The 25,250-nt window shown below is 37.8% G+C and overlaps 1 protein-coding gene across 9 annotated transcripts in view; it reads left to right on the top strand.

The window, feature by feature from the left end:
* Positions 1-25,250, top strand: part of PDE4D (phosphodiesterase 4D) — a 1,110,708-nt gene that overhangs the window by 797,292 nt on the left and 288,166 nt on the right. Inside the window, exon 1 of one of the 9 annotated variants that reach the window (XM_036845546.1) lies at positions 18,291-18,412. The exons of the other annotated variants lie outside the window; for them this stretch is intronic. Coding sequence (XP_036701441.1) covers positions 18,306-18,412 — 107 coding nt within the window. The 5' untranslated portion in view covers positions 18,291-18,305. Of the gene's footprint in view, positions 1-18,290; positions 18,413-25,250 lie in introns of those variants that run through there. 9 annotated transcript variants of the gene reach the window in all.

The raw sequence follows: 25,250 nt of genomic DNA, 5'->3' as shown, positions 1-25,250 counted from the left end.
GATGAATAACAACCTAATTTATGACACACAGGTAAGTAGAAACCTGAGATATCATGGAACTTGACCCATCAGCCACAAAACTGCTGGAAAACCAAGGTTCTCAACTGTGGAGTGCCCGATGGGCTTCTTAAACAAACGCAGGAAAGCAACCCAGTTTGAGCGACCTCCTTCTTTGCCCTGTGCTTCTGCTTTGCAAAGAAATGTCATGGGCTCATGAGCTGCTCGTTGAGCCGATTCAGTATTGGTCAGAATCAGAGCCAGATGCTCGTGACCCTCCTTGGTCATGATGAGTTTCCTTTGGTCTCATGTAACAGTATCAGTCCCTTTTTCTAGGACTAGTTAGAGGTTGATACTACCTCCCTCACCACACTAATGAGTGAGTGATCAGAACTAAAGCAATAAAGAAAAAGATTGTATTATTTTCCTTAACATGTATTTTTTGGACTTCTTCCAAAAATCCAGCACATTTATGAAAGCGAGCTAAGGCATCGTGCTGGTTATTAGCCAATAATGTGTCTTAACTATCTCTAAGAAAATACGCAGCCCATGGGAGTGACATAATTTTCCCCTCATTGCAGAGCTGCATTGTATACCTCAGACTTGAAGACATCCTCAAACTATGTTATCTCCAAATCTCTACTTAACTGCTGCATAAGCAAGAGATTTTAAACATTTCTTTGAGTTCCCGAATTGAAGATATAGGACAATTGCATTAATTGATCTATAAATTCTCAAGCCCAAATAGTCCCATGGTGCTTGAGTAGAACCTATAGTGTGTGTGTGTGTGTGTGTGTGTGTGTCCTGTTTTTAGAAGATCTTTTAATATGAATACTGGTGATATGGTCAGATAATACGCCAAGGGAGCTCACTTCCTGCTTCTCTATACTTCCCAATTCTACTCAGCACTTTTCTCATTTCATTCCGTGGCTTCTGTGCTGCTAGCAATGACCAGTGACTCAAGAATGCTGCATACAGTGAAAAAAGATTTCCTTTCCAGGCACAGTTGTTCCATGAGGTTCCTTTTCCCACCACCAAGATGAAAATGTGTTACTGCTCCTCTTCTCTCCATCCCATACACATTTCAGAGCAAAGCTCTGGCTTCTCTTTTTTAATTACTTTTCCACTGCAGACTCTCTTTAATGCTGAAGTAGGCCTTTGAGAGAGAGGAAAGAAGAACAGGGGGAACATGAAGACAAAAAGATGAGTGAGAGGCCAGATTTAGGAACTATATTCATGTTTAATCCTTTACAAATTAAATCCTACTGAGGCTTAAATATTCATTGTCACAGGGATACTGGGATTGTACTTGAAAGTTTGATTCCAACCCTGAGCATAAGTATCTTATCCAGGCAGAGCTGTACATCTGAGGATTCATTACTGCACCTGTCATTGGAGTTAGGTCTCAGTCAAGGCCAGTTTCAAGGAGTGGCTTCCCAGGGAGCAAGGAAGACATAGTCTAGGTACCACAGCAGGTGCATTGTGAGAACCCATGAGGGTGCCAAGTTGGAGGAATAAGAGTAGAAGCAAAGCCAGAGGGAGGGCTTGAAAGCCCAATAGACATAATAAACTGAGACTGAACAAGGTACAGGTAGAGTCAGGTCAAGTTTAATATGAATATTGTGAGACCCTGTGTTCTATCCCTGGGTTAAGTACTTTCCTGCTGGGATGAGTCTTTAGAGCAACAGACTTTGGAAATTGAATAACTTTAAATTATCTATTTGCTACAAATACATTTACCAATTGAAAAAATAGTAGACTATTTAACTGGTTTGCCTTAATGAAAAAAACAACAAAAGCCTTCAACAAATCATTGTTGTTTGGCTGATGGGTTGAAAGAATGAACAAAAATTAAAGGAGAGAGGGAGGAAAGAAGGTATGGAAGGAAGGAGAGAAGGGAAGAAAAAAAGGAGAAAAAGAGGCAAATGAAAGAGGGAGGAAAGGAAGTGAAGGAGGGAGATCAGCGAGGGAAATATGTCCTGTAATTTCACTAGTTTTAAAAGTCAGTGTTTATTATTAATAAATTATGTACCGTCTCAATCAAATCTTATACTCCTTTTTTTCCAATCTTCACAACTCAGATGTGTCATATCTCAATGTAGTATGTTCATAAAACGGTTTTTTGGATTTTTAAAGAGATGGTTAACAATGTTAGCAGCTCAGAGGTTTTTTGCTGGAGACAAAATATGGATAACAAATTGTATCAAATAAGTATAATTACAAGTCAATGCTTCTAAGTTTAAATTCAGTATAAGTTGTTATGGTTAAAAACATTTCACTCTATTTTCTCCCTGTATAAAGGCTTCTTATCTGTAAAATAGATAGCTAGTGGGAAGCAGCCGCATAGCACAGGGAGATCAGCTCGGTGCTTTGTGACCACCTAGAGGGGTGGGATAGGGAGGGTGGGAGGGAGGGAGACGCAAGAGGGAAGAGATACGGGGACATCTGTATATGTATAACTGATTCACTTTGTTATACAGCAGAAACTAACACACCATTGTAAAGCAATTATACTCCAATCAAAATGTTAAAAATATAATAATAATAATAGCTTATACTTACAGAGTGTCCATAAAGTCTGGAAATATAGATAATGTTTTATATTTTAATAGGCCAAAGATATCCTTTTTGATATTATGTGTTTGTCACCCATGTTTCCAGACTAAGTTCCAGGCACTGTTCTAAGTGATTTACATGTATTGATTCATTTAGACTGCTTCGTTAGTACTTTTCTCACCTTATCACCATCTCACCCCTAGCAAGTGAGTTTGCCGCCTGCCCCCCCCCCCCCAAATCTTTGAAGTTGGAGTTCTGGCTCTCATGGAGTTCTAGAACATGAGAGCACAAGATTGGCCACAGAGACTCAGAAGAGTGTGTCTGGGGATGTGACCAGCACTACCCTAGCATTTATGGGTGTGGGCCGGGTGGCCGCTCCACTCACCCTTGGCTGTGGTTTTGCTTCCTTGCTTTGGAAGTGGTGTGGAGAGTTTTATTTTACTTTTTGGTGTTTCTCTTGGTTCCTGTAGCACTGGCTCAAGGTTTAGAAGGTATCCTCCCACCTGCATTTGGAAAAATACATTTTGAAAACTTTTCCTGGTAATGGAAATTTTCAAGTCATTGAAAAACTTGCGCGATAGCATTTGTTGAAACAATTTCATGACGGAGTACTTTATTGCTTTTCCCAGCAGAATTTTAGTTGTACATAATGCAAAAAGTACATAGTCAATAAATCTAAGAGACAAAACTATATCAGATATTGCAACTATAGGTCACCTCAGAAATATTGGTGACATCTTTTTATGCAGATTTTGTTGATATTTTACCCACTCACACGAAAGAAAAAATGTGGAATCATGGCTGGAGTTTATATAGGGCCAGTCTAAAGCCAGCCATAGCCATGTATAATTTCCATGATTTTCTCGCCATCAATGGAAAATTACTGTCAGCTGAGCTGGGGTCTACAGACTGAGAGCAAATGTCTGTTTTCTTTGCACAACTGAGTGTTTGAAACTTTTTTCAATCTGTAAAATTACCATTAAAGGTCAGAGATTAGTTTTTCATACATGATTAATTCCATTTGCTTTAAAAGTATTATATCAGGAGAGTAGATTTTTTTTTTCTTACTTTAAAACCAAATTAGAATTCAAATATTCACAGTTTTGAGTCAACCCCAAACCATTTCCTTCTGTTTATTTTCCCTTGGCAAAATGGTACTTTTTAAAAATGGGGATGAAAGACTTCTGAAAGAAATATGTATGTATGTATGTATGTATGTATGTATGTATGTTCTCCCGTATTTGAAATTAGCATGCAGTCTAAAGATACTGAGCACCAACTCTATGGTTGAGTTTAACTTGTCTTTCATTAGATTCTAACTACTTTGAAAGCAGGGACTTTGTTGTTTAAATAAATACCCTTCGTAATCGATAACCTGTTTTTTTTTTTTCTTGTCTTAACTAATGACTGCACAAAATAAACATAAAGGCTATGTTCTTCCTTCTTAAGGAAAAATTTTCCAACTCTATGATTGGAGATAAAAGGTCTTAAAAATTAATCTGCATGTAGATTGAGCTAAACTGCTATGACGTCAGCAGCCATCTTGTGCAGAAAGAGGCTGGGCTTCCATAATTTATCTCTTTAACACATTGCTGTTAATTACAAAAAATAATACATCCAGAAGTTGTGGAACAAGAAGTAAAAAAATCTCACCTAATATTCTACCACAATAACACAATTATATTTTAACATTTTTTCATATTTCTTTACACATTTTCTCTTTCCATAAATTGCAGTCAATCTGTAAATGTACTTTTCTGCTCTGCTTCACTGACTACAAGAGAATAGTTTCCCTCTTTCAGAACCTTTATTTTCCTTTTTAATGACTTCTTTGGTGTGTTTGAAGCAATTTCAGCTTAACTTATTGCATGTACAGATCTTTCTCCACTTAGGATGGGGTTACGGCCCAATAAACCCATCGTAAGTTGAAAATATGGGAAATCAAAAATGCATTGAATACAGCTAACCTACGGAACATCACAGCTTAGCCTAGCCTACGTTACACACTATTAGAATATTTACATTAGCATACAGTTGGGCAAAATCATCTAACACAAAGCCTATTTTATAATAAAGTGTTGAATGTCTCATGTAATTTATTGAATACTGTACTGAGATTGAAAACCAGAAAGGTTGTGTGGGTACAGAATGGTTGTAAGTGTACTGGCTGTTTATCCTCATGGTCGGATGGCTGACTGGGGGCCATGGCCCAGCATCATGAGAGAGTATCATACCACATATTGCTAGCTCAGGAAAAAGATCAAAATTCAAAATTCCAAGTACGGTTTCTACTGAATGTGTATTGCTTTTGCACCACTGTAAGGTCGAAAAATCTTAAGTCATACCTTGTAAGACCTTGTAAGTTGGGAACCTTCTATTCTGTAAGCAGCTGCCCCTCAGGGAATACACAGGTTTTTCTTTCAAATATCAAGGAGAATGCAGAGAATTTTATGATTTTAATTAATTACTTCTTGTCAAAAAATTTAGTCTCACATTCTTACCCCTGAAGAGGTACGTGTCCCTAGCTGTGTGGCCTAAGCAAGTTATTCAACTGTGCTGCACCTCAATTTTCTCATCCGTAAATGAGGATAACATACAAAGTAGGACTAAATGCTACATTTGTTATTGTTAGTATTATTTTTAGCCTAAAACTTCCTCTAATTCGCCAGAAAAGATACATTCAAAACAATTCACTAGGTTTGTAATCAACTATGTGACAGTTATTTAAATGCCTTCAGTGTATCCCACACCAGAAGAAACTGGGACTTAGACTCAAATGTTGATTAGGTATTCTTTCTAAAGGTACCTGCCATTAGTTAATTTAGAAATGCATCCTATTCTCTGTCATTTGTCAAAGCTCTATTACTCCTGGCTTATTTTACATAAAAAGGAGAACCATCTGTCAAGGAGGAAGTAAGATGGGTGACAACCAAAATTCCATATGTGCTTTAATCTTGCTGCCTTCTGAGAGGTTAAGATCAGACACATCTGCTTTGGTTTGAGGAATAACTGGGTACCCAGTCCACTGTCATCACAGAGAGACTGGAAATATCAGAAGGTAGAATGAGTAGTTTACGGTGAGCCTGTCTGCTCTCAGCTCTGAGAATATCCAGCTGCATAACCTCAAGGGAACTACATGGAAAAAATGAAGGAAATGCTTTGAGTTGGAGAGCTTTGCATTTCCTATGAGCAACGCATCTTCCGCCCTTCTCTCGCCCGCATCCCCATTATCCTCACATCACGTCTTCCTGCACATTCACTGCCTGGACCTGGTGAGCCAGAGCCTTAAGATGTTTATGAATAAAAAAAACAGATTAAGTCAGACTGAAGTTGACTGTGCCTGCCGGGATGATGGCCGGTAATTTGGGGTGTTATGTTGCGCTTCAGAGACTGAAAGTGGGATGGACCTAAAATATGTCTCCTTAATGAAAAGGCTGTTGGGAAAGCCTGCTGGTCCCCTCACTGAGTGCTGCTGTCTAAGTGTGGCAATGTGCTGATTGAGTTCAATGAAGAGCTGAAAAAAAAATCATTAATTGGCCTCCCTCCCACTGACTGATGAGGCAGATAACACATGCACACTTGCCCTGTTTGGCCCCTCTAGGCAGAGGTATGAATGCAGCTGCTTCTGGGGGGCCAGAACGGGGTCTTCTCAAAACCTTCCTTGGCTGAGGTTCTTCCTTCATGCCAATTGCTCCCTACCAAGCCAGTGGGTGCTCTCAAAGTCTAGGCAAGTGCCAGAAACATCTTGGTTGACTGAGATGTGCACTGGCCTGCTAAAGGCAGCCAGTATGTGAAGAGGGAATGTCCCCCAGCTCCTCAGTCTCAAATTATCAGCCTACTTTGACAGCTGAGCAGGTGGTGCATGCCTGTCCTCTGGCACTGAGGCCATGACCAATGTTTGTGGAGTGACCACAGTCTCAATCCCTAAAGTAGACTTGGAAATATTCCACTGAGACCGGAAGGTAGCACTTGAACCTGGCATCAGGTTTTGGAGTTGTGTCGAAAAATGGGCTTTCTCGTTCCTCTACCTCTGCCCATGTGTAAGGCAGCAAATATTTTCATTGAGGTGAGAAAGACGGGTATTTCTTGTGGTATCTGTTTATCTCAGACCAATCACCATGCCAAGTTCACAGCCATCATCAGTTAAGTTTGGTGAAGATTACCTCCTCCATCCACAACGGAAATGACACTAACCAATTCTAGAATTCATTATGCAGAGCTGTTCTGTGGATACGTTAATAGGTAGTTTAAAAAATTAACTGGATATAACCTTTCCTCTTCCATGTAAGTCAAGCTGATTTCTCCACTTCTCCTGTGCCCATCTGAGTATAGTTTGTATACAAATCAGAGGCAAGATGGAAATTTACTCCGAGCTTTATGGGGTTTTAACCTGCTGAAGTATCTAATTCTTTATACATTTTCTTCTTCTCCATTTCTAACCCAAAACACACCTGCACTTGTCTGTTCTAGAACACGATTATCTATTTGGAGCTATATTGACAAACCAACATTGTATATATTTAAGGTTACAACAAATTGGCTTGATATACATATACATTCTGAAATGATTGCCACAGTCAAGTTAAGGTGCACTTCTATCACCTCATAGTTACCATTTTCTTGGTGTGTGTGGTAAGATCACTTAAAATCTATTCTCTCAGCGAATGTCTATATACAATACAGCATTTTCAATAGTCACCATGCTGTACATTAGATCTCCAGAACTCATTTATCTTATAACTGAAAGTTTGTACCCTTTGACCAACATCTCCCCATGTTCCCCACTCCCCAGCCCCTGGTAACTGCAGTTCTACTTTCTGCTTCTATGAGTTTGGCTTTTTTAGATTCCACATATAAGCAAGACTACACACTATTTGTCTTTTTCTCTCTGGTTTATTTCACTTCCCGTAATGCCCTTCAGGTTCATCAACATTGTCTCAAAAGGCAGGATTTTCTTCTTTCTTATAGCTGAATAATATTCCCTTGCGTATATGTACCCCATTTTCTTTATCCATTCATCAGTTGATGGACACTTATGTTGTTTCCATACCTTAGCTATTGTGATTAATGCTCCAATGAACGTGGGAGTGCAGATATATCTTCAAGATAGTGATTTCATTTCCTTTGGATATATACCCAGTAGTGGGATTGCTGAGTCATATGATGGTTCTATTTTTTGAGGAACCTCCATACTGTTTTCCATAATGGCTGTACCAATTTACATTCCCACCAACAGTACACAAAGGTTTCCTTTTCTCCAAACCCTTGCCAACACTTTTTTTTTTGACTTTTTGATAAACGTCATGCTAACAGGTGTGAAGTGATATCTCATTGTGGTTTTGATTTGCATTTCCCTGATGATTAGTGATGTTGAATACCTCTTTATGTACCTATTTATGTATGTCTTCTTTGGAGAAATGTCTGTTTAGGTTCTCTGCCCTATTTTTAATCAGATTATTTGGGTCCTTTCTTTTGTTTTTTGTTTTTTGTTTTTGCTATTGAGTTGCCTGAGTTCCTTATATTAAATATTTTGGATATTAACCCCTTATCAGATATGTGGTTTGCAAATATTTTCTCTCATTTTGTAGGTTACCTTTTCATTTTGTTGATGGTTTCCTTTGCTGTGCAGAAGCTTTTTAGTTTGATGTAGTCTCACTTATCTATTTTTGCTTTTGTTGCCTGTACTTTGAATGCCATATTCAAGAAAATCATTGCCAGGACCAATGTCAAGAAGATTTTTCCCTATCATCAGCTACTTAAGCTATCTCTATAACATTAAAAAAATACATTTAATGTTCAAAGAAGGAGTCCAGGTAATATCTTTTAAAAGAAATAGTTTTACAGAAATATGTGAAGAAAAAAGTTGCTTTCATAAACTTTGTGATTATGCTGGTTCCAGATCTCCAATATGTCTTTATGATTGCAACACCCTATAGCTCTGAAACTACAAGCATTCATAATGTGGAAGTTTGGGCAATTATTTTTATTTATCTTTTGATCAAATATTTAAATGATTGTGAAAAGTCTGGAAACTTTTTACCCTTCTTTGTTCTCTCATTTCTTTCTCATTCTTTCTTTCTCTCTTTCTCTCTCTTTTTAACATTTAAAACACCTCTAAATTCCTTCCTGCTCCTACTCAGCAAAATGGAGATCAAAGTCACACTGAAATGTCTATTCCCTGCCCCCCTGCCCCTGCCTCACCATTTCACAGTGGGCTTTCTCCTTCCTAAGCATTTATGGAGGGAAATAGTCGAAAAGGTCCTCTACTGGCCTCAGACATCTGAAGAAAATCCGTCCTTTTTCTCTCCCCAAGTTAAAATACTTGCTATAAATAATTGGAGATTTTGGGGCCATTCTGACACATCTGGCTTTTTAATAGTGTTGACTAATATGAACCTATGGTGGCTCCAGGCTTGTTGTTTTTGGTTTGTTTTGTTGTTTTTTTTTTCTTAAGACAGTTAAACCTTGTTAAGGTTTATCATTGATTGATTTTCAGTATCTTTAGTGTACTCATTTTATAAAGGGATATGTCAAGTGCACACACGTGTATGTGTGTATATGTGTGTGTTGGTTCACACCATCAGAAAATATACTGATTTCAGAGTAACACTGATTTAGGTCCAGGCAAATAAATTCACATTGCCATTTCTTCTAGAAATAACATTTGCCTGGCAACATATGATATATTCATAATGACTCCCTAGCACACACACAAATGGTAAAGTATGTTTTGGTTCATGTTGTAAACACTCTGAAGCTGTAAGCATTTTTTTTTTTTAATTTCAATGTTTCTTATTGACCTACCCCTGTGGCATCCCGTTTCATGTGTGTATGTGCCAGGGGCTGAAAAAGCCAAATGGCAAAGAAAAGCAAGGATGTAAAGAAAAAAAGGAGGAACTTGAGAAAGGTTGTATTAAAGTAAAATGGTAGCATTTCAGTGTTTGAGAAAGAACGAACAAACATAACAATCTCACTTTAATCCCCTTTTATTTATAGTTTCCAAGTCCTAATCAAAACTCTTCTTTGGTGTCACAAAATAATGGAAGAGGCGTGTACTGGTCTAGGTTTCCCCAGAAGTAAACCCTGAGACAAGAAGTACCACTAGTTTATCTAGAAAGTCCACAAAACATAAGTAAAGGAGTGAGGAAGTGAGACAGGGAATGGAAGGACACAAATGCATCATCAAGCCCAGTTACCCCAGTGGGAAAGTGAAGCCGAGTCCCACTGGGCACACTCTGCAAGACAGTGTGTGTGGGATACTCCTCAGAGTTACCCCATCCATGGGATGAGGAAGCTGGAGTACTTATCCACCAACTCCCCCATCCATCACCTGTTTCTGGGGGTCATTAACAACCCACCACTCTGGTTTACTTATCCATGGGTCAAGCATGTTAACTATGGCCAGAAAAATAGCCCTTAGGCAAAGACTCGCAGGTATTTAAAAAACAAAACAACACAAGCAAACAAACAAAAAACCTCCAGGTGGGGAGCTGCAGATTTTTGGAGGATTCAGCTTTGAGAGGTAGGTGTTCAGAGGATATAGGCGCCAATACCTGCCTCTATGTAGGTCATAGACACTGAGTTAATTTCATCTGCATGTGTATACAAGTATTTTCAATTAAGGCTTCTCTTTATTCTGTGTGTTTGGAAAATTTAAACAAAACTATTATTGTTTTTATATTAGTGTCTTGGCATTTGAATATATGACACCAGAGATGATTTAATAAATATAAAGCAAATCCATTGAATTTCTCACACCATCAGATGTACGGTCATATATTTACTTGAAGTCCTCTGTAGACTACCATTTGAAAGAAGAGCTTCCATAGGGTGTGATTTAAAGACATTTTTCTACAAGCTGTTTAATTAGAATGGGCTTTAAAAATACTTTATCATATCATAAACCTTCAAAACAAAATGATTAATCGTCTTCTGAAAGCCATAGAAAATGTTTCTTAAATGTCATTCTCAAATACCACTTCTAGAGCAAAGGTAAAACAATTGTTTCCCCACCAGCTGAAATGTGGTTTCGCCAAATACAAGATGAAATAACTCTGGTGGTTAATTGAGCTTTCTCTTGATTTAGGAAGATAAAGGCAACATTTTAGTTACGATTCACTCAAGGAATTTAAGAAGTTCTCTTAAATTATTTTGAGCAACAAAGCAAAAACAGAGGCCTGGAATCCCGGTGTTTGAGGGAACCTTTGAAAGTTCTACCTACTCCTCAGGGCCTGACTGCCCATTCTCACAGTTTCGCTGTGTTTTTCTTCTACCCAAAGCTCCAATACGTCTCCTCACAGAAATCGCCTCTTCCAGCAACCCCAAGGGAGCCTATTCTATTTTTGTTAAAACATTCTTCTTCATGTAATTCCAAGTCTCTTCATCAAGATTTCCTGGTGGCATAACGCTTCACATCGCTGTAGGCATCTGTCAGGTCTTGCCAGTCCTTTTTGTCTCTGTCATTCCTCACAAAGGAATGGTCTTCTCTTTTCTACCAGCTTTCAAGACCCAATCCAGGATCCTCTTTCCTTGACATCTTCTCTGACTATCCATCCCACAAGGATTTTTTCCTTCTCTACTTTCTTATCATAGCATTCCTGATCTGTGTCATTCATTCATTTGTTGATTTGCCCAATGTCTGCTGAGTGCTTCCTATGGTCCAGGCACCGTTCCAGTTACTGGAGATATAGGAGGGTGTAAAGCAGGCAATTCCTGTGCTCATAGAAGTTCTGTTCTAGGAAGTAAGATCACAGTGAAGAACACAACAATTTCAGATATGATAAGACCTAGGAAGTGAATAAAATACAATAATGTGGTGCTTTTCATGGGTGTGTGTCTCTTACCAACCATCCCCTCTTTTTATTATAAACTCCCTGAAGCAAATACTACCTCTTTATATTTATTTGTATTTATTATAGTGACCCCAAAATACTTACTGACTCATCTTCATAAGTATGTGATACTATTCTAAATAGATAGTATTTAATCATTTGGGATTTATGTGAAGTTGGATTAAGTTGGTAATGTCTTAATTAGAGTTGATACTGCTTGGAAAAATACATTTGACACTTGTGGAAGCCTTAACAGATGTCAGAATGTTGGTAGGTTCCCTTACACGATGTTAACTCTGAAGCTGTCCTGGAAATGTATGAACTAGTTTCACTTTCAACTCTCTACCCTTGACTCCCTATGAAATCAAGACAGATTTTGCTATCCCTTAGCTTTCCCCTAACTTCTGTTGACCCCTCCCACTCCAACCCCATCAGGTCCCCACTTCTCCTTTAGAAAAATCTGAAAGGTTAAGTCACCTACTTACATTTAATTACACGCCCAACCCTGTTTTGATTTTTGTGATGAATATAAGGAACTATGAGATCCCAGTTAATGTATACACTGTATACAGTGCCTAACAATGAAATATGATGACTCAAATTAAGATGAAAAAGGTTCTATTTATCAGCACAGAATTATTCCCTTTGAATTATCATACAGCAGCTGACCCTGTCTAACCTCGTGAACTTAACCTTGTTTTTAAATTATCATACAGCAGCTGACCCTGTCTAACCTCATGAACTTAACCTTGTTTTTGGTGTGTGTGTGTGTGTGTGTGTGTGTGTGTGTGTGTGTGTGTGTGTTTTACTGATTGCCAGTGGTACCAGATCCTGAATTAGTACTTGGCAACATCAACATTCATAGCATAAAAGAAGCGCATGGTCCAAAGGAGTTAGGCTTGACCTTTCCAAGCATCAACTTACAGCTACAAAATAATGAATAATTGCAACTCCTTAAGTGGTTGTTTTAAATATTGGAAGAAAAAACATAGAAAAAGAACCAAGTGGATAGTAGGTGTTAAACCAATACTAGTTTCCTCTACCTTCTCTGAGTTACCAAATTACTCATTCAGCTCGTCACTCAGACTTTGGTTAATGATTAGCTGAAGAGTAACAGTGAAGATTTTTATTTTTTTAATTGAGTCTACTAGGATTGGTTTCATGTATGGATGGAATAAGCACTTGCCGTTTCATCACAATTAATTCTCCAAAAATTTTTTATTAAAGGCCTGAAATGTTTACCATTGGAAATTAATTCCACTGGGTTAAGTTATTGTTATTTACTATACCTACTCTTAAAATATAAATAACTGATATTAACCCACTGTTGCATTAGCCAGTCTACATAAAGGAGTTTCTTTGAGATTAGTAAAACGGTAAGTCAGTAAATCCTAAACGATGGTTAAAAGGAAATCTGGTAACACAGCCAGCACTCCCCACATCAAATTTATTTTGTTTGGCTTTACAGTGTTTGCCAGACAGTATTTTATAAATTTTGAGTTAGCACCACTATTCTAAAAGGAAAGATCTCTCATATAATTCCAAATTTCTGTTTATAAGCAAAAAACGTTGGTCACGTTGGGGTCTCATTCCTGGTGGATGAGCCATTCTTTAGGAAAGAGTGGCTTTTTATGGACGTCTGATTACCCCAATAAAAATCTTCAAATGGTTCAATGACCTTTGGTCATCGTCTTTTCATCTTCTCCAAAAGCATGCTGTTAAACTGTTCCTAGTACTCCGCTTTAAAGGGCACACAGAAAATGTTTCCTCTGGAGCCGTAAATACTCTTGAGGCCAAATTATTATCATACAGCTATGATTATTTTTTCATTCATTCCAGAATCTTAACAATTGAAAAAAAGGGAGATACTATCTTCTTTAATAGTAAGAGTTAACATTTATTGAGTCTCTGACTACGTGCTGAGCACTGTTCTAAGCATTTTACCTACATCATCTAATATACTTCTCCCAGCCACCTCAATTACACCCATTTTACAATAGAACAGACTAAGGCATAGAAAGGTAAAGCCACATGACTTGGGTAAGGAGCCAGGTTGGGATTTATATGTTGTCCCTCTGACTCGCGGTCTTCCTAACCACTGTCTGATACCACTTTCTCTGTATTGCCCGGTGTGTTAGCCTCAGTGCTTCAACTGGAGCCTTTGGAATCTATTTAAAGATGAAAAACACAGTTGTATTTTCTCATCATTTGAGAAACAGAAAGATAGGACTGCCACGTTGCAGGACTCAAAAGGCACAATTCACATCATGGGTTGTGTAAATGGTACCCCCTGGAGTTGTGCAAAGTACAGTTTGCACAGACATATGCAGTGGCCCTGCTAACAGGATCCTGCCCACAAAAGGGGACTTTTACTCTTTGTTCCTTTAAAGATTTTTAGTGAGCCACCCCCCAAACAGCTTCTTCTTAGGTTTCTCCTCATGCTAGGAATTAAAGATCACCATTGTTTCCACAATTAGTTCTTTCACATAATCTAAAGACTGCCAGGCAGTTCTTTAGGGTGAATTGAAATTCTCTGTAGCCGTTTCTAATGCTCCCGGTCATGTCAAGCAGTAGTTGAAGACATATGTTCTCAGAAATAATCTCTAAGGAGTTGGAGCCAGGTTGCTCACAGGTTATTTCCCCAGGATAAGCAAGCGTGGTGTTGGCTCTTCTGTGCTGTTGCAGAACTTGGTGTGCAATGGTGACTCACCATCCTCCCACAGAACATGCAGTAACCCTGCAGCCAGATTGTGCCCTGTGGTATGTGACTCCCATTGAGTCAGGAGAGTCGCTCAAGCATTAAAATTTGACCTCGTGGCCTACCTGCCGGTTATGAAAGGGCAAGAATTCCTCAGCATTACTGAAGCCATATCACTTTCATTGTAGGACCTATTTAGGTAACAGCAACAGCAATGAAGAAAAAGCATTTGGTTATTCAGGCCCCTGTTGAATATCTTGTGCTGTTTCAAAAGAACACATTCCATTTATCCTTAAAAAACAAAAAGTTCATTTCAGAGGAAAAATATCAATTGTACTCACTGAGCAATGGAGTAGAATAAGAGTCAAAGTTAACTCAGATATGCCTGTTTCACTGTGGGCTGAAATCTTCTCTTCTTGTTTCTCGTTTCTCTAATTGGAGTGGAAACCTAACCCCATTTCAAAACACTATCCCCTGGGCCTGAATAAAAATAAAGTTGGCCTCATAAGGACTCTCATCTGTCTTCTTGCACTATGGTGGAATGCTGGGTCCCCAGCAATTATCTTAGTGCCTAAGTCACTAGGCAGGCGTTTTAAAGGACAATTTAACCAATGATTTTGGTACAACCAGACAATAATATTACTGGTTTAGTTTGGTCACTCGAGTACCCAAACCCTGAATTCATTATCTCACAAGCACATGTGTTCAGTTATTAAAGAGAAATTCTAACCTTAAGGAGAATAGTATTTTTTCTTCCCAGCTAAACTATTAGGTACTCCAGGGCGGCAACCACATCTTGTGCTTTTTTATCGTCCATGGGATCTAGAATGAGTAAGTCATGAAGGCTGGATGCCTTACTTCACCTCTTAGCAAAGTAAAGTATAACTCATAATTATCAATGTAGTGCAGGAAATAGCACACTATCTGGAAAGGTTAAATATGTCTCCTTGTATGAATCACTTCTTACCAGAATTCTCTTTCCTCCCAGATCCCAGCACCAGGGTTCTGTTTTCCACGGCACGTACTCTAGTCCTCAGTGTCTAGAGCCTGTGAACTTTTTATGGGCCTTTGAAGATATTTGAGAACTGAAAAGTAAAGTAATTGACTCCAAAATACAAAAAGAAAACTGCAAAATCCTGATTGAAGTTTAATTAAACGTTCAAAAGTGTAACATTATGTCAACTTCGATAATTGCCAACTAAGTATTTATAAAAACTTTATTATATTTGGAAAAAAATGCTTGTGGGCTGAGTTTTTTTTTTCATTTCACAAGAATTCTTAAGTGTGTTGGATGATTGCAGAGAAATCAGGGTTAGTCGTTAGCTAAATGAGTTTAGTAGCAAATAATTTCAAAAGCAAAATTATAAAGATCCTGTCTAGATTTTCATAACAAAAATATTGTATAATGTGGGAAGTGGATCCATTTTAATGTACTGGATGTAATGTGTAGTAGGGCTTAAACTACTGTCCATTTGCAAGATTATTTTTAAAGTAACTTGTTTTTTTATTTATTATTTTTTAAAAAATAAAACCAAGCTGTCATTGTCATCTGGAGTTCCTATAAGGTAACTGTTAAGAAAAAGGTTAACTATCTGCAGAGAAGTCTGAATGTTAACCAGGGACTAACTTAGTCCTGGGGGAAACTAACTCATGGAAGGACTGTCAGCTGAATGAAGGCTTAAATTTCATGGACTTGGAGGGAGAGCTTTTTCACATTCTCTTCCCATATGGAATAAGAATCTGCTCTGAAAGTGGAGAGTATTTTGCATTATCTCTTCTAGCTCCTTTGCTTTTGACTTTCCATAAAGCAACTTCTGCCAATTACCATCTTTAAGACTCAACTTTTTTGCAGAATTGTCAAAGTACTCTCTTTAAGAACACAGAGAACACACTAAAGTAGTTCCTCTGAAAATCACAGTTCTGTGCTGTGTACAACTATTTTTTTAGAGTTCACTGCCTGCCTGGAATGAACAGGCTGTCTTTCTCCCCAGAAGAGCACAGACTGATACACAAGGTCAAGTTAAACAGTATCTAAGTTTGCTTTCCTATCCCTTATACAGGAATTATCTGTTCTAAAAGCAAAATTAAACTGTAAATATAATATACATATAGAAATTGTTCCTGAGTTCAAAAGGAAAATTAGTCTTCATTTTGAAAAAGAATCAACATAATAAAATAAAAGTGTGTATTTTTTTTTCCAAAAGTTATTGTTGACTACTACATTTATATATACACCTGTAATCTGGTATCTACATACTTGAAATATTTATAAGTTTTAATTCCTAGAATGAAAATAATGGTTAATTCCTAACGATTTTGATGTTGTGTCCACAAAAATCACTGTGACCAGGAGTGAAAGTTTATCCATCCCATCATCTTTATCTTAGGATTGCTTTCAAAAGTTAAAAAATAAAAAACTCTCCTGCTGAGATGCTATTTGTGATGCTATTTGTTTAGTTCTTGAGGTCTAAGTCCTACCCCAAGGCCTTGAGAATGCCTCTTAGGCGCCTCCAGACCTCAGTTTCCTCAACCATTTGAGGAGGAAACTATAGTACTTAGCTCATGAGTTTGTGTGTTTTCTTATTTTTTTAATTTATTTTATTCAAGTATAGTTGATTCACAATGTTGTGTTAAATTCTGCTGTCCAGCAAAGTGATTCAGTTATACATATATATTCTTTTTCATATTCTCTTCCATTATGGTTTATCTCAAGATGTTGAATATATCAAGTTCCCTGTGCTATACAGTAGGACCTTGTCGTTTACATGAGTTTATTTTTTAATTTTTTTTTAAATTTATTTATTTTTGGCTGTGTTGGGTCTTCGTTTCTGTGCGTGGGCTTCCTCTAGTTGCGTTGAGTGGGGGCCACTCTTCATCGCCGTGCGCGGGCCTCTCACTATCGTGGCCTCTCCCGTTGAGGAGCACAGGCTCCAGACGCGCAGGCTCAGTAACTGTGGCTCACGGGCCCAGCTGCTCCACGGCATGTGGGATCTTCCCAGACCAGGGTTCGAACCCACGTCCCCTGCATTGGCAGGCGGACTCTCAACCACTGCGCCACCAGGGAAGCCCTATATGAGTTTATTTTAAATATTAATGAGATGACATGTGTGAGCACCTTACCCCGTGCCTGGCACATGGTGAGGCTGAGTTCTAGCCACTTCTTCCACTCAATTCTCTGGGGAAGCACTCTCTGGACTTCAGTTCCCTCACCTGATAAATGGGTACGTAAAGGCTTCACGTGGCTGATGTAGAAGTTAAGTGTGCTAATAACGTCAAACACTCAGTGACTCCAAACAAGTTCTTTGAGCTCTGGCCGGAGCAGACTTCCCATCCAGAGGCACGGCTCTCTCATTCACAGGCCGATGGGTGGTTGGCTTCGGCAGATTTTATGGGTCTCCACAAGCACCCTCTCATTTTCCTGCCAATATGTGGTGAAACTCTTCCCGGAAAAGTCATTTCTTTGAATTGAGCTTGAAAATATCCCTGTTAGAATTGAAGTAGTTTATCTGGATTTATAGCACATGACATAATAGCTTCTCCTAAACACTTAAGAAAGAATCTTTTCCTCCTTAAAAATGATGCTGGGGTCAGCTCACTGACTGCCCAAGCCTTCTCCCAGTGTGTTTCTTACCCAGTTCCTTTTTCTTTGGGAACAAATTTTTACTGTAAGGATGTGGGAACTCTGTTTCAGCAAAGAAGGTGTCAAAAGTAGCTTTCAGAGATAGAGGGTTATGAAAAAGAATTCAGGCAAGACTCAATTTTTGAATTCTAATTCCAGCCATGAAGCAAATGCCACAAAAGGGCACAGGAAGAAAATCTGTAAAAGGCCTATCTGCCATGGTTAACCAAAAATGTACTCTGTTGTTAAGCTGACACCCTGGGAGCCAGATATTGTGCTAGGTACTGGGAATACAGAGATGAATAAACCACATTCCTGCTTTCAAGGGGATCACAACGTTGTGGGAAAGCCCACATGTCTGTTTAGGGCCAGACACTGGGGATACAGGGATGGGAAGCCGCGATACCTTCCCCTTCACCAGATAAGGAGAGCGTCACACTGTGTTCGTAAGCACTCCGGTTGGAATTAGCACTGGAATCTGGAATTTGCTTAGCCCAGGGCAGACTGAAAAGCTGTGGGACTAGAGGAGCTGACCCCTGAGTTAATTCCTGACCAAAAAAAAAAGAGAGAGAGAGAGTGAGAGAGATAAAAGAGAAGAATAATAATGCTGCCAGAGAAGCCTGTGCAAAGATCTGAAAGTGGTAGAGAAGGAAACCTTGCAGGTGGGCAACATGTTGTCTCCTTCCATCCCAGAACAACCCTGGGAAGAAGGTAAGTGTGTTACCTCATAGAAGACAAGTGGAATCTTAGGAGATTAAGTTGTTTTCAAAGGTCACAGTCAAAATCAGTTGGCTGAACAGTAGCTGTGGAACTCTGCTGTCCCTGTAATTGCTATTGCATGCTGCTGAGCATTGTAAATATATTACAAACAAGTAAAAAATATACATATATAATAGTAGTAATCAAAATTAACCCAAGATGTTCACAAAATTGAATGAAGCCAAGGAGACTGAACTTCTGAGTTTGTCTTGGACTTAGCTGGCCTTTACTGCTGCTTGTGTTAGATCTTGAAGGGCGATGGGGGAGAAGGTGAAAGGCTTACCAGGCAGGGGAAATGGCATGGGCAGATTTGGGGCAAGGCGTGTACCATGTGTATGGCTGTCATCATAGGAGAAGGCTGTAATTGATTCGGTAGGGAAGAGGAGGCTATTGAAGGTTTTTAAGCAGGGAATTTAACATTTTAAGTTTTGTCTTTGAAAGATAACCCAAAGACAATACAGAGATTAAACCTTAGATGTGTAAGATGGGAGGCAAGAGAACTATTCACAGTCTATTATGTAAAGGGAGTCAGGGGATCAGGGTCAAAACTAAGATGGAAACATAAACCAATGATTTTATCTTTTTAAAAATTTTTTAATTGAAGTATAGTTGATTCACAATGTTTTAGTTTCAGGTGTACAGCAAAGTGATTCAGTTTTATGTGTGTGTATATATATATTCTTTTCCCTTATAGGTTATTACAAAATATTGAGTAGAGTTCCCTGTGCTCTACAGTAGGTCCTTGTTGGGTATCTATTTTATATATAGTATTTGTGTATCCGTTAATCCCAAACTCAATTCATCCCTCCACCAACCCCCCTTCCCCTTTGGTAACCATAAGTTTGTGTTCTATGTCTGTGGGTCTATTTCTGTTTTGTAAATAAGTTCATTTGTATCATTTTTTTAGATTCCACATATAGGCGATATCATATGATAAAGTGATTTTAAATTGAAGTATTATAATAGTAACATCGTATACTTTAAAGTTTTAAAACCGCTCTCCCTCATATTTATTGAATTCTCTTTTAAAACTTATTTTTAAGAGAAGGTATCATGTATTGAGCCCTTACTATATGCCAAACACTTTGGCAAGATTTTACGTGTCTCATTTAATCCTCACAAACCCTATTTTATCTCCATTTTATAGCCTAGGAATCAGGTTTAGAGAAGGTTAAGTAACTTATTCAAGGTCAAACAACTAGTCAGTAGTGGTGTTTGGATTTGCACACAGGCAATCTGACCTCAAAGGCTACTTTTTAACCCTCTTTAATTAACAGACATTGTCTCAAAAAGCAGACTTTTTTACATTAAATAGAACTTATTTGTAATATGTGGTCAAGGGGAAATTACTTGAGTTGCCTGGATTATTTTACCATTACTTTTAACACGGGCAAGGAAAAATGTTATCAAACAAATGTAAATTAAATGAGTCCACTGAAACTTTGCCTTCTAGTAAATCAATTTCCTTCATTGTCTATTGCATCAGGTATTAAATTATCACTAAAGGACATTCTATGTGCATTTATTTTTGACACTTTTTTTTCCAAATCTTATTTTAATGAAAACATCCAGTTGTCTCACAATGTTAGAAACAAGGGCTTCAGTTGGTAATGTGATTTTTCCACTTGTATGATGTCTTTCAAAAAATCTTTTAAAAATTATTTTTATTAATTTAATTCAATTTTAGAATATAGCATTGTCCCTTGAGATAGGTAAATAGCATTAGGAACCACTTGATTAAAAGTGGTTGATTATAGGGTCTAGTATGAATCTGAAAGCAGAACTAAAGATATAATATGAGCTATAATTTGGATACATGCTGATAACATTTATGTACATTTAAACAAACTACCAGCTAAAGAGATGATTTAAAAGAAAACAGACGTTGGTCAAGGCAATATTTTTGCTCTTGACTGTGTCTGTGTAACAGCAAGCAACACTTTATAAAATAGAGTCAGTGATGAATAAAGCAAGTACATTGATTTCTCAAGGTGAGAATCCGTGTCTTAAACCTTTTATTTCTAATGCTTTGCTTTGCTCTTTAGGAACGAGACATCTAGAACAAGACTGGCTATCAGTTCCTGAATGTACCATTAAAATTTAATCTTTTTGATTCCACTTACATCAGTACTTAAATTCATGGAGACAGAAAGCAGAATGGTGGTTGTCTGGGTTCAGGAGGAGAGGGGAATGGGTGATATTGTTTAACGGGTATTACATAGTTACACTTTGAGAAAATGAAAAAGTTCGGAGATGGATGGTGGTGATGGTTGCCCAACAATGTGAATGTACTTAATGCCAGTGAGCTGTACACTAAAAAGGGTTAAAGTGGTACATTTCATGTTATGTCTGTTTTACCACAGTAAAAAAAAAATACTTAATCTTGACGTATGCTTATAGAAGGGTCCAAATATAGTTAGCCATTTGATAAAGAGAATAGCTAATTCCTTCATTTTAAAGTAAAATCTATAGCTTTCTAGCTTCAAAATGGTGGACAGACGACCTCCCTACCCCACTTTTCTCTAAAAACATCACCCAAATCAATAACATGAGTGAACTCTGAAAATAGGGATCGTCCAGAGGTGTGTGTGTCTAGTGTACACCCATCCACAAGCCCTCACTCTCAGTATAGTCAACGCACCCTCCCCATGGAAGACAGAGATCCTGGAATAACAGGCAGAGAGAGCAGGAGGAATAGCTGTGCAGACAAGAGGATGAAACAAAAATCTGCAAATTGATCAGGAAGACCTCCACTTCCCTTCTGTTGCGCACATCGGAACGCTAGCAGGCAGATTTACACCCATCCCTAGAAAACACAAACTACCTCGGAGGAAACAGTCTTAGAGTGACATTTAGGGTCACTGTTTCAAATAAACAGTGAATTTGAATATTTTGAATATTTTGAATATTTGAATATTTTTATTCAAATAAAATACCTGCTGGGCACTGGCCACACTATAGCCACCCCCCCCCCCCGCCAATGCACAAGCCCTCCCCAGGCACCCACAGCCACCTTCATCCTTCTAGGCCTCAGCCTCATCTATGAACCAGAGTCAGGGATCCAGGCAGGAGTTGGAGGATCCTACTCTCACCACCGTCTGATGAGCTATTTGAATGCATCTCTTTAATGCCATTTAAATATTTAATTAAAATGAGGTTACATTTACAAAGATACATGTAATTTGAGAATTAAGAAGACCATGAAGAGTGAAAGAAGGAGAAGAGGGGGTTAGAATATAAAGGAAATACAATAGCACTTATGAAACTTTAAACAACTTACTTGATCCATACAATGTGGGTTTTGGGTTTTTTTTTGATCCAGTGTTTTGAATTAGTGCAAAGTTCTCAAAGCCAATTATAAAGTGCATATCCTGTCAACATTACTGATCCCAGGCAAAAATGTTGATACTAGTTTTAAAAACTAGTTTTCTGCACCTTTTAACTGACAATATAATTTGTTGACAACCATTGAAATCTATACCTTATCAGAGGTCTCACATATTGTTACCTTTTAAAATGATCATTTGTTAGCCAGTATTACTTAATGAGGCAATCAAAATGCCATGTGTCGTGTAGGTAACAGCAAACCACCCTTACCCATGCTAGGAGTATGACTAAAGACCTTATCCCACTTTACAGCTAACAGGCTCGTGATCTTGTCATATATACCCTCATTATGAATCTAAAAATTAGAAAAAAGGACAGTGAACTTAGATTGTTTAATCCTGGATATCTTGAAAATCTAGAATTTACTGGCTGTAAAATATGTCCATTGTTATGCCAGTAACATGCACACATACACCATTTACAATGGATATTTATTTATTGCTGCTGTCCAGCTGAAGAGGGTGGATGTCTTAAAAACAATTCCCAAAAACATAATAGCAACTTTTAACCTCCCTCTCTTCTCCCTCACCAACCCACTCCCCTCTCTCATAAGTAAACACACACACACACACACACACACACACACACACGCACGCACACACACAGCAGATACATCTGGATCCAATTACTTTTTCTACCACCAGTGATGTGACTTTGAACAAATCACTAGCTTTCTTTATTCATAAAATTATCACCCCTAATTTGCAGGGTAGCTGTGATGAATAAATAAGAAAGTATATAATGTACTTATTAGGTAATTAGTAAATAGTAGTAATTATTATTTTTTAATTTATGACAGCTTTATTGTTTTAAATTAATTTTTCAATGCAGACTCAATCTCTAATCAGTGTAGAATGATTGAGTTTTTCCATTTGTTTTGTCAATTTTGTTGGTTGTGTTTTTCAAGGAATTTTTCCATGTTGCTTAAATTTTCAAATTTATTGGCATAAAGCTGTTCATAATACATTTTCATTAATTTTTTATGTCTATAGAACTGACACTGATAATTCGTGTTTTCTCAGATCAGTTCTTTATCAGCATTACTAGGTGTTCATCAATTTATTATTCTTTACAAGGAACCAGCTTTTGGCTTCGATGATTTTCTTTTTTATGTCATTGTTTTATACTCTTATCTTTATTTTTTATTTCATTTTTCTTTTATTCTACTGTTAAAGTATAATTAGCTGTTATCTTTCTAGCTTCTTGATATTATACTTTATAAAATATTGTCAATCTTTCTTCTTTTCTTTTTCCCCCCAGCTTTATTGAGGTATAGTTGGCAAATAAAATTATGTGTATTTAAAGTGTACAACATGATGATGTAATATTTGTATATATTGTGAAATGATTACCACAATCTGGTTAATGAATACATCTATCACCTTAGATAGTTACCATTTTTTGTGGTGATAATACTTAAGACCTACTCTTTTAGAAAACTGCAAGTTTACAATACAGTATTGACTATAGTCACTGTGTGGTATGTTAGATTCACTGAACTTATTCTTCTTATAACTGAAGGTTTGTACACTTTGACCAGCATCTCTCCATTCTCCCCTCACCCATATTACCATTCTACACTCTGTGTCTATGATTTTGACTTTTTTTTTTTCTTTTAGATTCCACATACAAGTGAGATCATACAGTGTTTGTCTTTCTCTGGCTTATTCACTTAGCATAATGTCCTCTGGGTTCATCCATGTTGTCACAAATGGCAGGATTTCCTTCTTTCTCGTGGCTGATTAATATTGCACTTTACATATCTATAAATATATGAATATATATATACACACACTACATATATTTGATATATATACTATATGATCTATGATATATAGATCATATAATCTTTACTCATCCATTGGGGGACACTTAGGTTGCTTCCAAATCCTGGCTATTGTGAATAATGCTGCAATGAACATGGAAGTGCAGATATCTCCTTGAGAAACTGGTTTCTTTCCTTTGGGTAAATACCTAGAAGTGGAATTGCTGGATCACATGGTAGTTCTCTTTTTGATTTTTTGGAGGAACTCCATTCTGTTTTTCATAATGGCTGCACCGATTTACATTCCTACCAAGAGTGTACAAGGGTTCCCTTTTCTTCACATCTTTACTAGCATTTGTTATCGCTCGTCTTTTTGATTTAAAAAATCTCAATAGGTGTGAGGTTCTTTCTTATTGTAGTTTTGATTTGCAATTCCCTGATGATTAATCATGTTGAACATCTTTTTATGTACCTATTAGTCATTTGTATGTCTGCTCAGGTCCTTTGCCCATTTATTAGTCATATTATTTGTGTTCTTTTGCTATTGAGTTGTATGAGTTTCATATGTATTTTAAATATTAACACTTTATCAGATATGTGGTTTGCAAATATCTTCTCCCATTCCATAGGTTACATTTTCACTTTTGTGAGATTGTGATTTATAAGAAATATATATTTGGTCATTCAGCTGACCAAAATCTCTTTCTAATATATATTAGGTCTTTTTCCACTCGTTCCTGGTTGACACCTCTTAAAACCGTTGGAATTTCCTGTGGTAAGGGCCATAAAGGTGTCTTTTGTTTTGCTAATGAGGTAACTTAAGGAAGGGGACTGGTTGGTAGGTGAACCCACCAATCCTTTAGAGGGTTGGAACTTTCAGTTTCACCCAGACCTCTGGGAGGGAGAGGGGCTAGAGGCTGAATCAGTCCTGAAAGGCCAGTGATTTAATTAGTCTTACCTGTAACAAGGAAGCCTCCATAAAAACTGGAAAGAATGGGGTTCAGAGAGCTTCGGGATTGGTGAATATGGGGAGATGAGGGCCAAGTGGTGCTCTAGAAGAAAGAGTGTGGAAGCTTTGTTTCCTTTCCCCGTACCATGTATGCATCTTTTCCATCTGCCTGTTCCTGAGTTATATCCTTTTATAATAAACCAGTAATCTAGTGAGTAAATGAATTTCCTAAATTCTTGTTAGCAGCTCTAGCAAATTAATCAGATCCAAGGAGGGGGTCTTGGGAACCTCTGATTTATAACCAGTTTTTCAGAAGCACAAGTAACAACCTGCGCTTGCAACTGACATCTGTAGAGGGCAGGAGGCTGTCTTGTGGGACTGAGCCCTTAACCTGTGGAATCTGATATTATCTCCAGGTGGATGGTGTCAGTATTGAGTTGAATTCTCAGACACCTTGCTGGTGTCAGAGAATTGCTTGTTGGTATGGGAAAGGCTTCCCCACACCCACACACTTTACAATTGGGTGCAGAACTCAAAAGAATTTCGTTGATGATTTCATTTGCTGTGCAGAAGCATTTTAGCTTGATGTAAAGATTCAATGCAATACCTGTAAAAATTCCAATGGCATTTTTCACATAAATAAAAAAGACAATTCTACCATTCCCATGGAACTACAAAAGACCATTAAT

This window comes from Balaenoptera musculus, chromosome 3 (genome assembly GCF_009873245.2).
Source record: "Balaenoptera musculus isolate JJ_BM4_2016_0621 chromosome 3, mBalMus1.pri.v3, whole genome shotgun sequence".
In the NCBI taxonomy this organism is placed as follows: Eukaryota; Metazoa; Chordata; class Mammalia; order Artiodactyla; family Balaenopteridae; genus Balaenoptera; species Balaenoptera musculus.
This window is presented reverse-complemented; position numbering and strand designations above follow the sequence as displayed.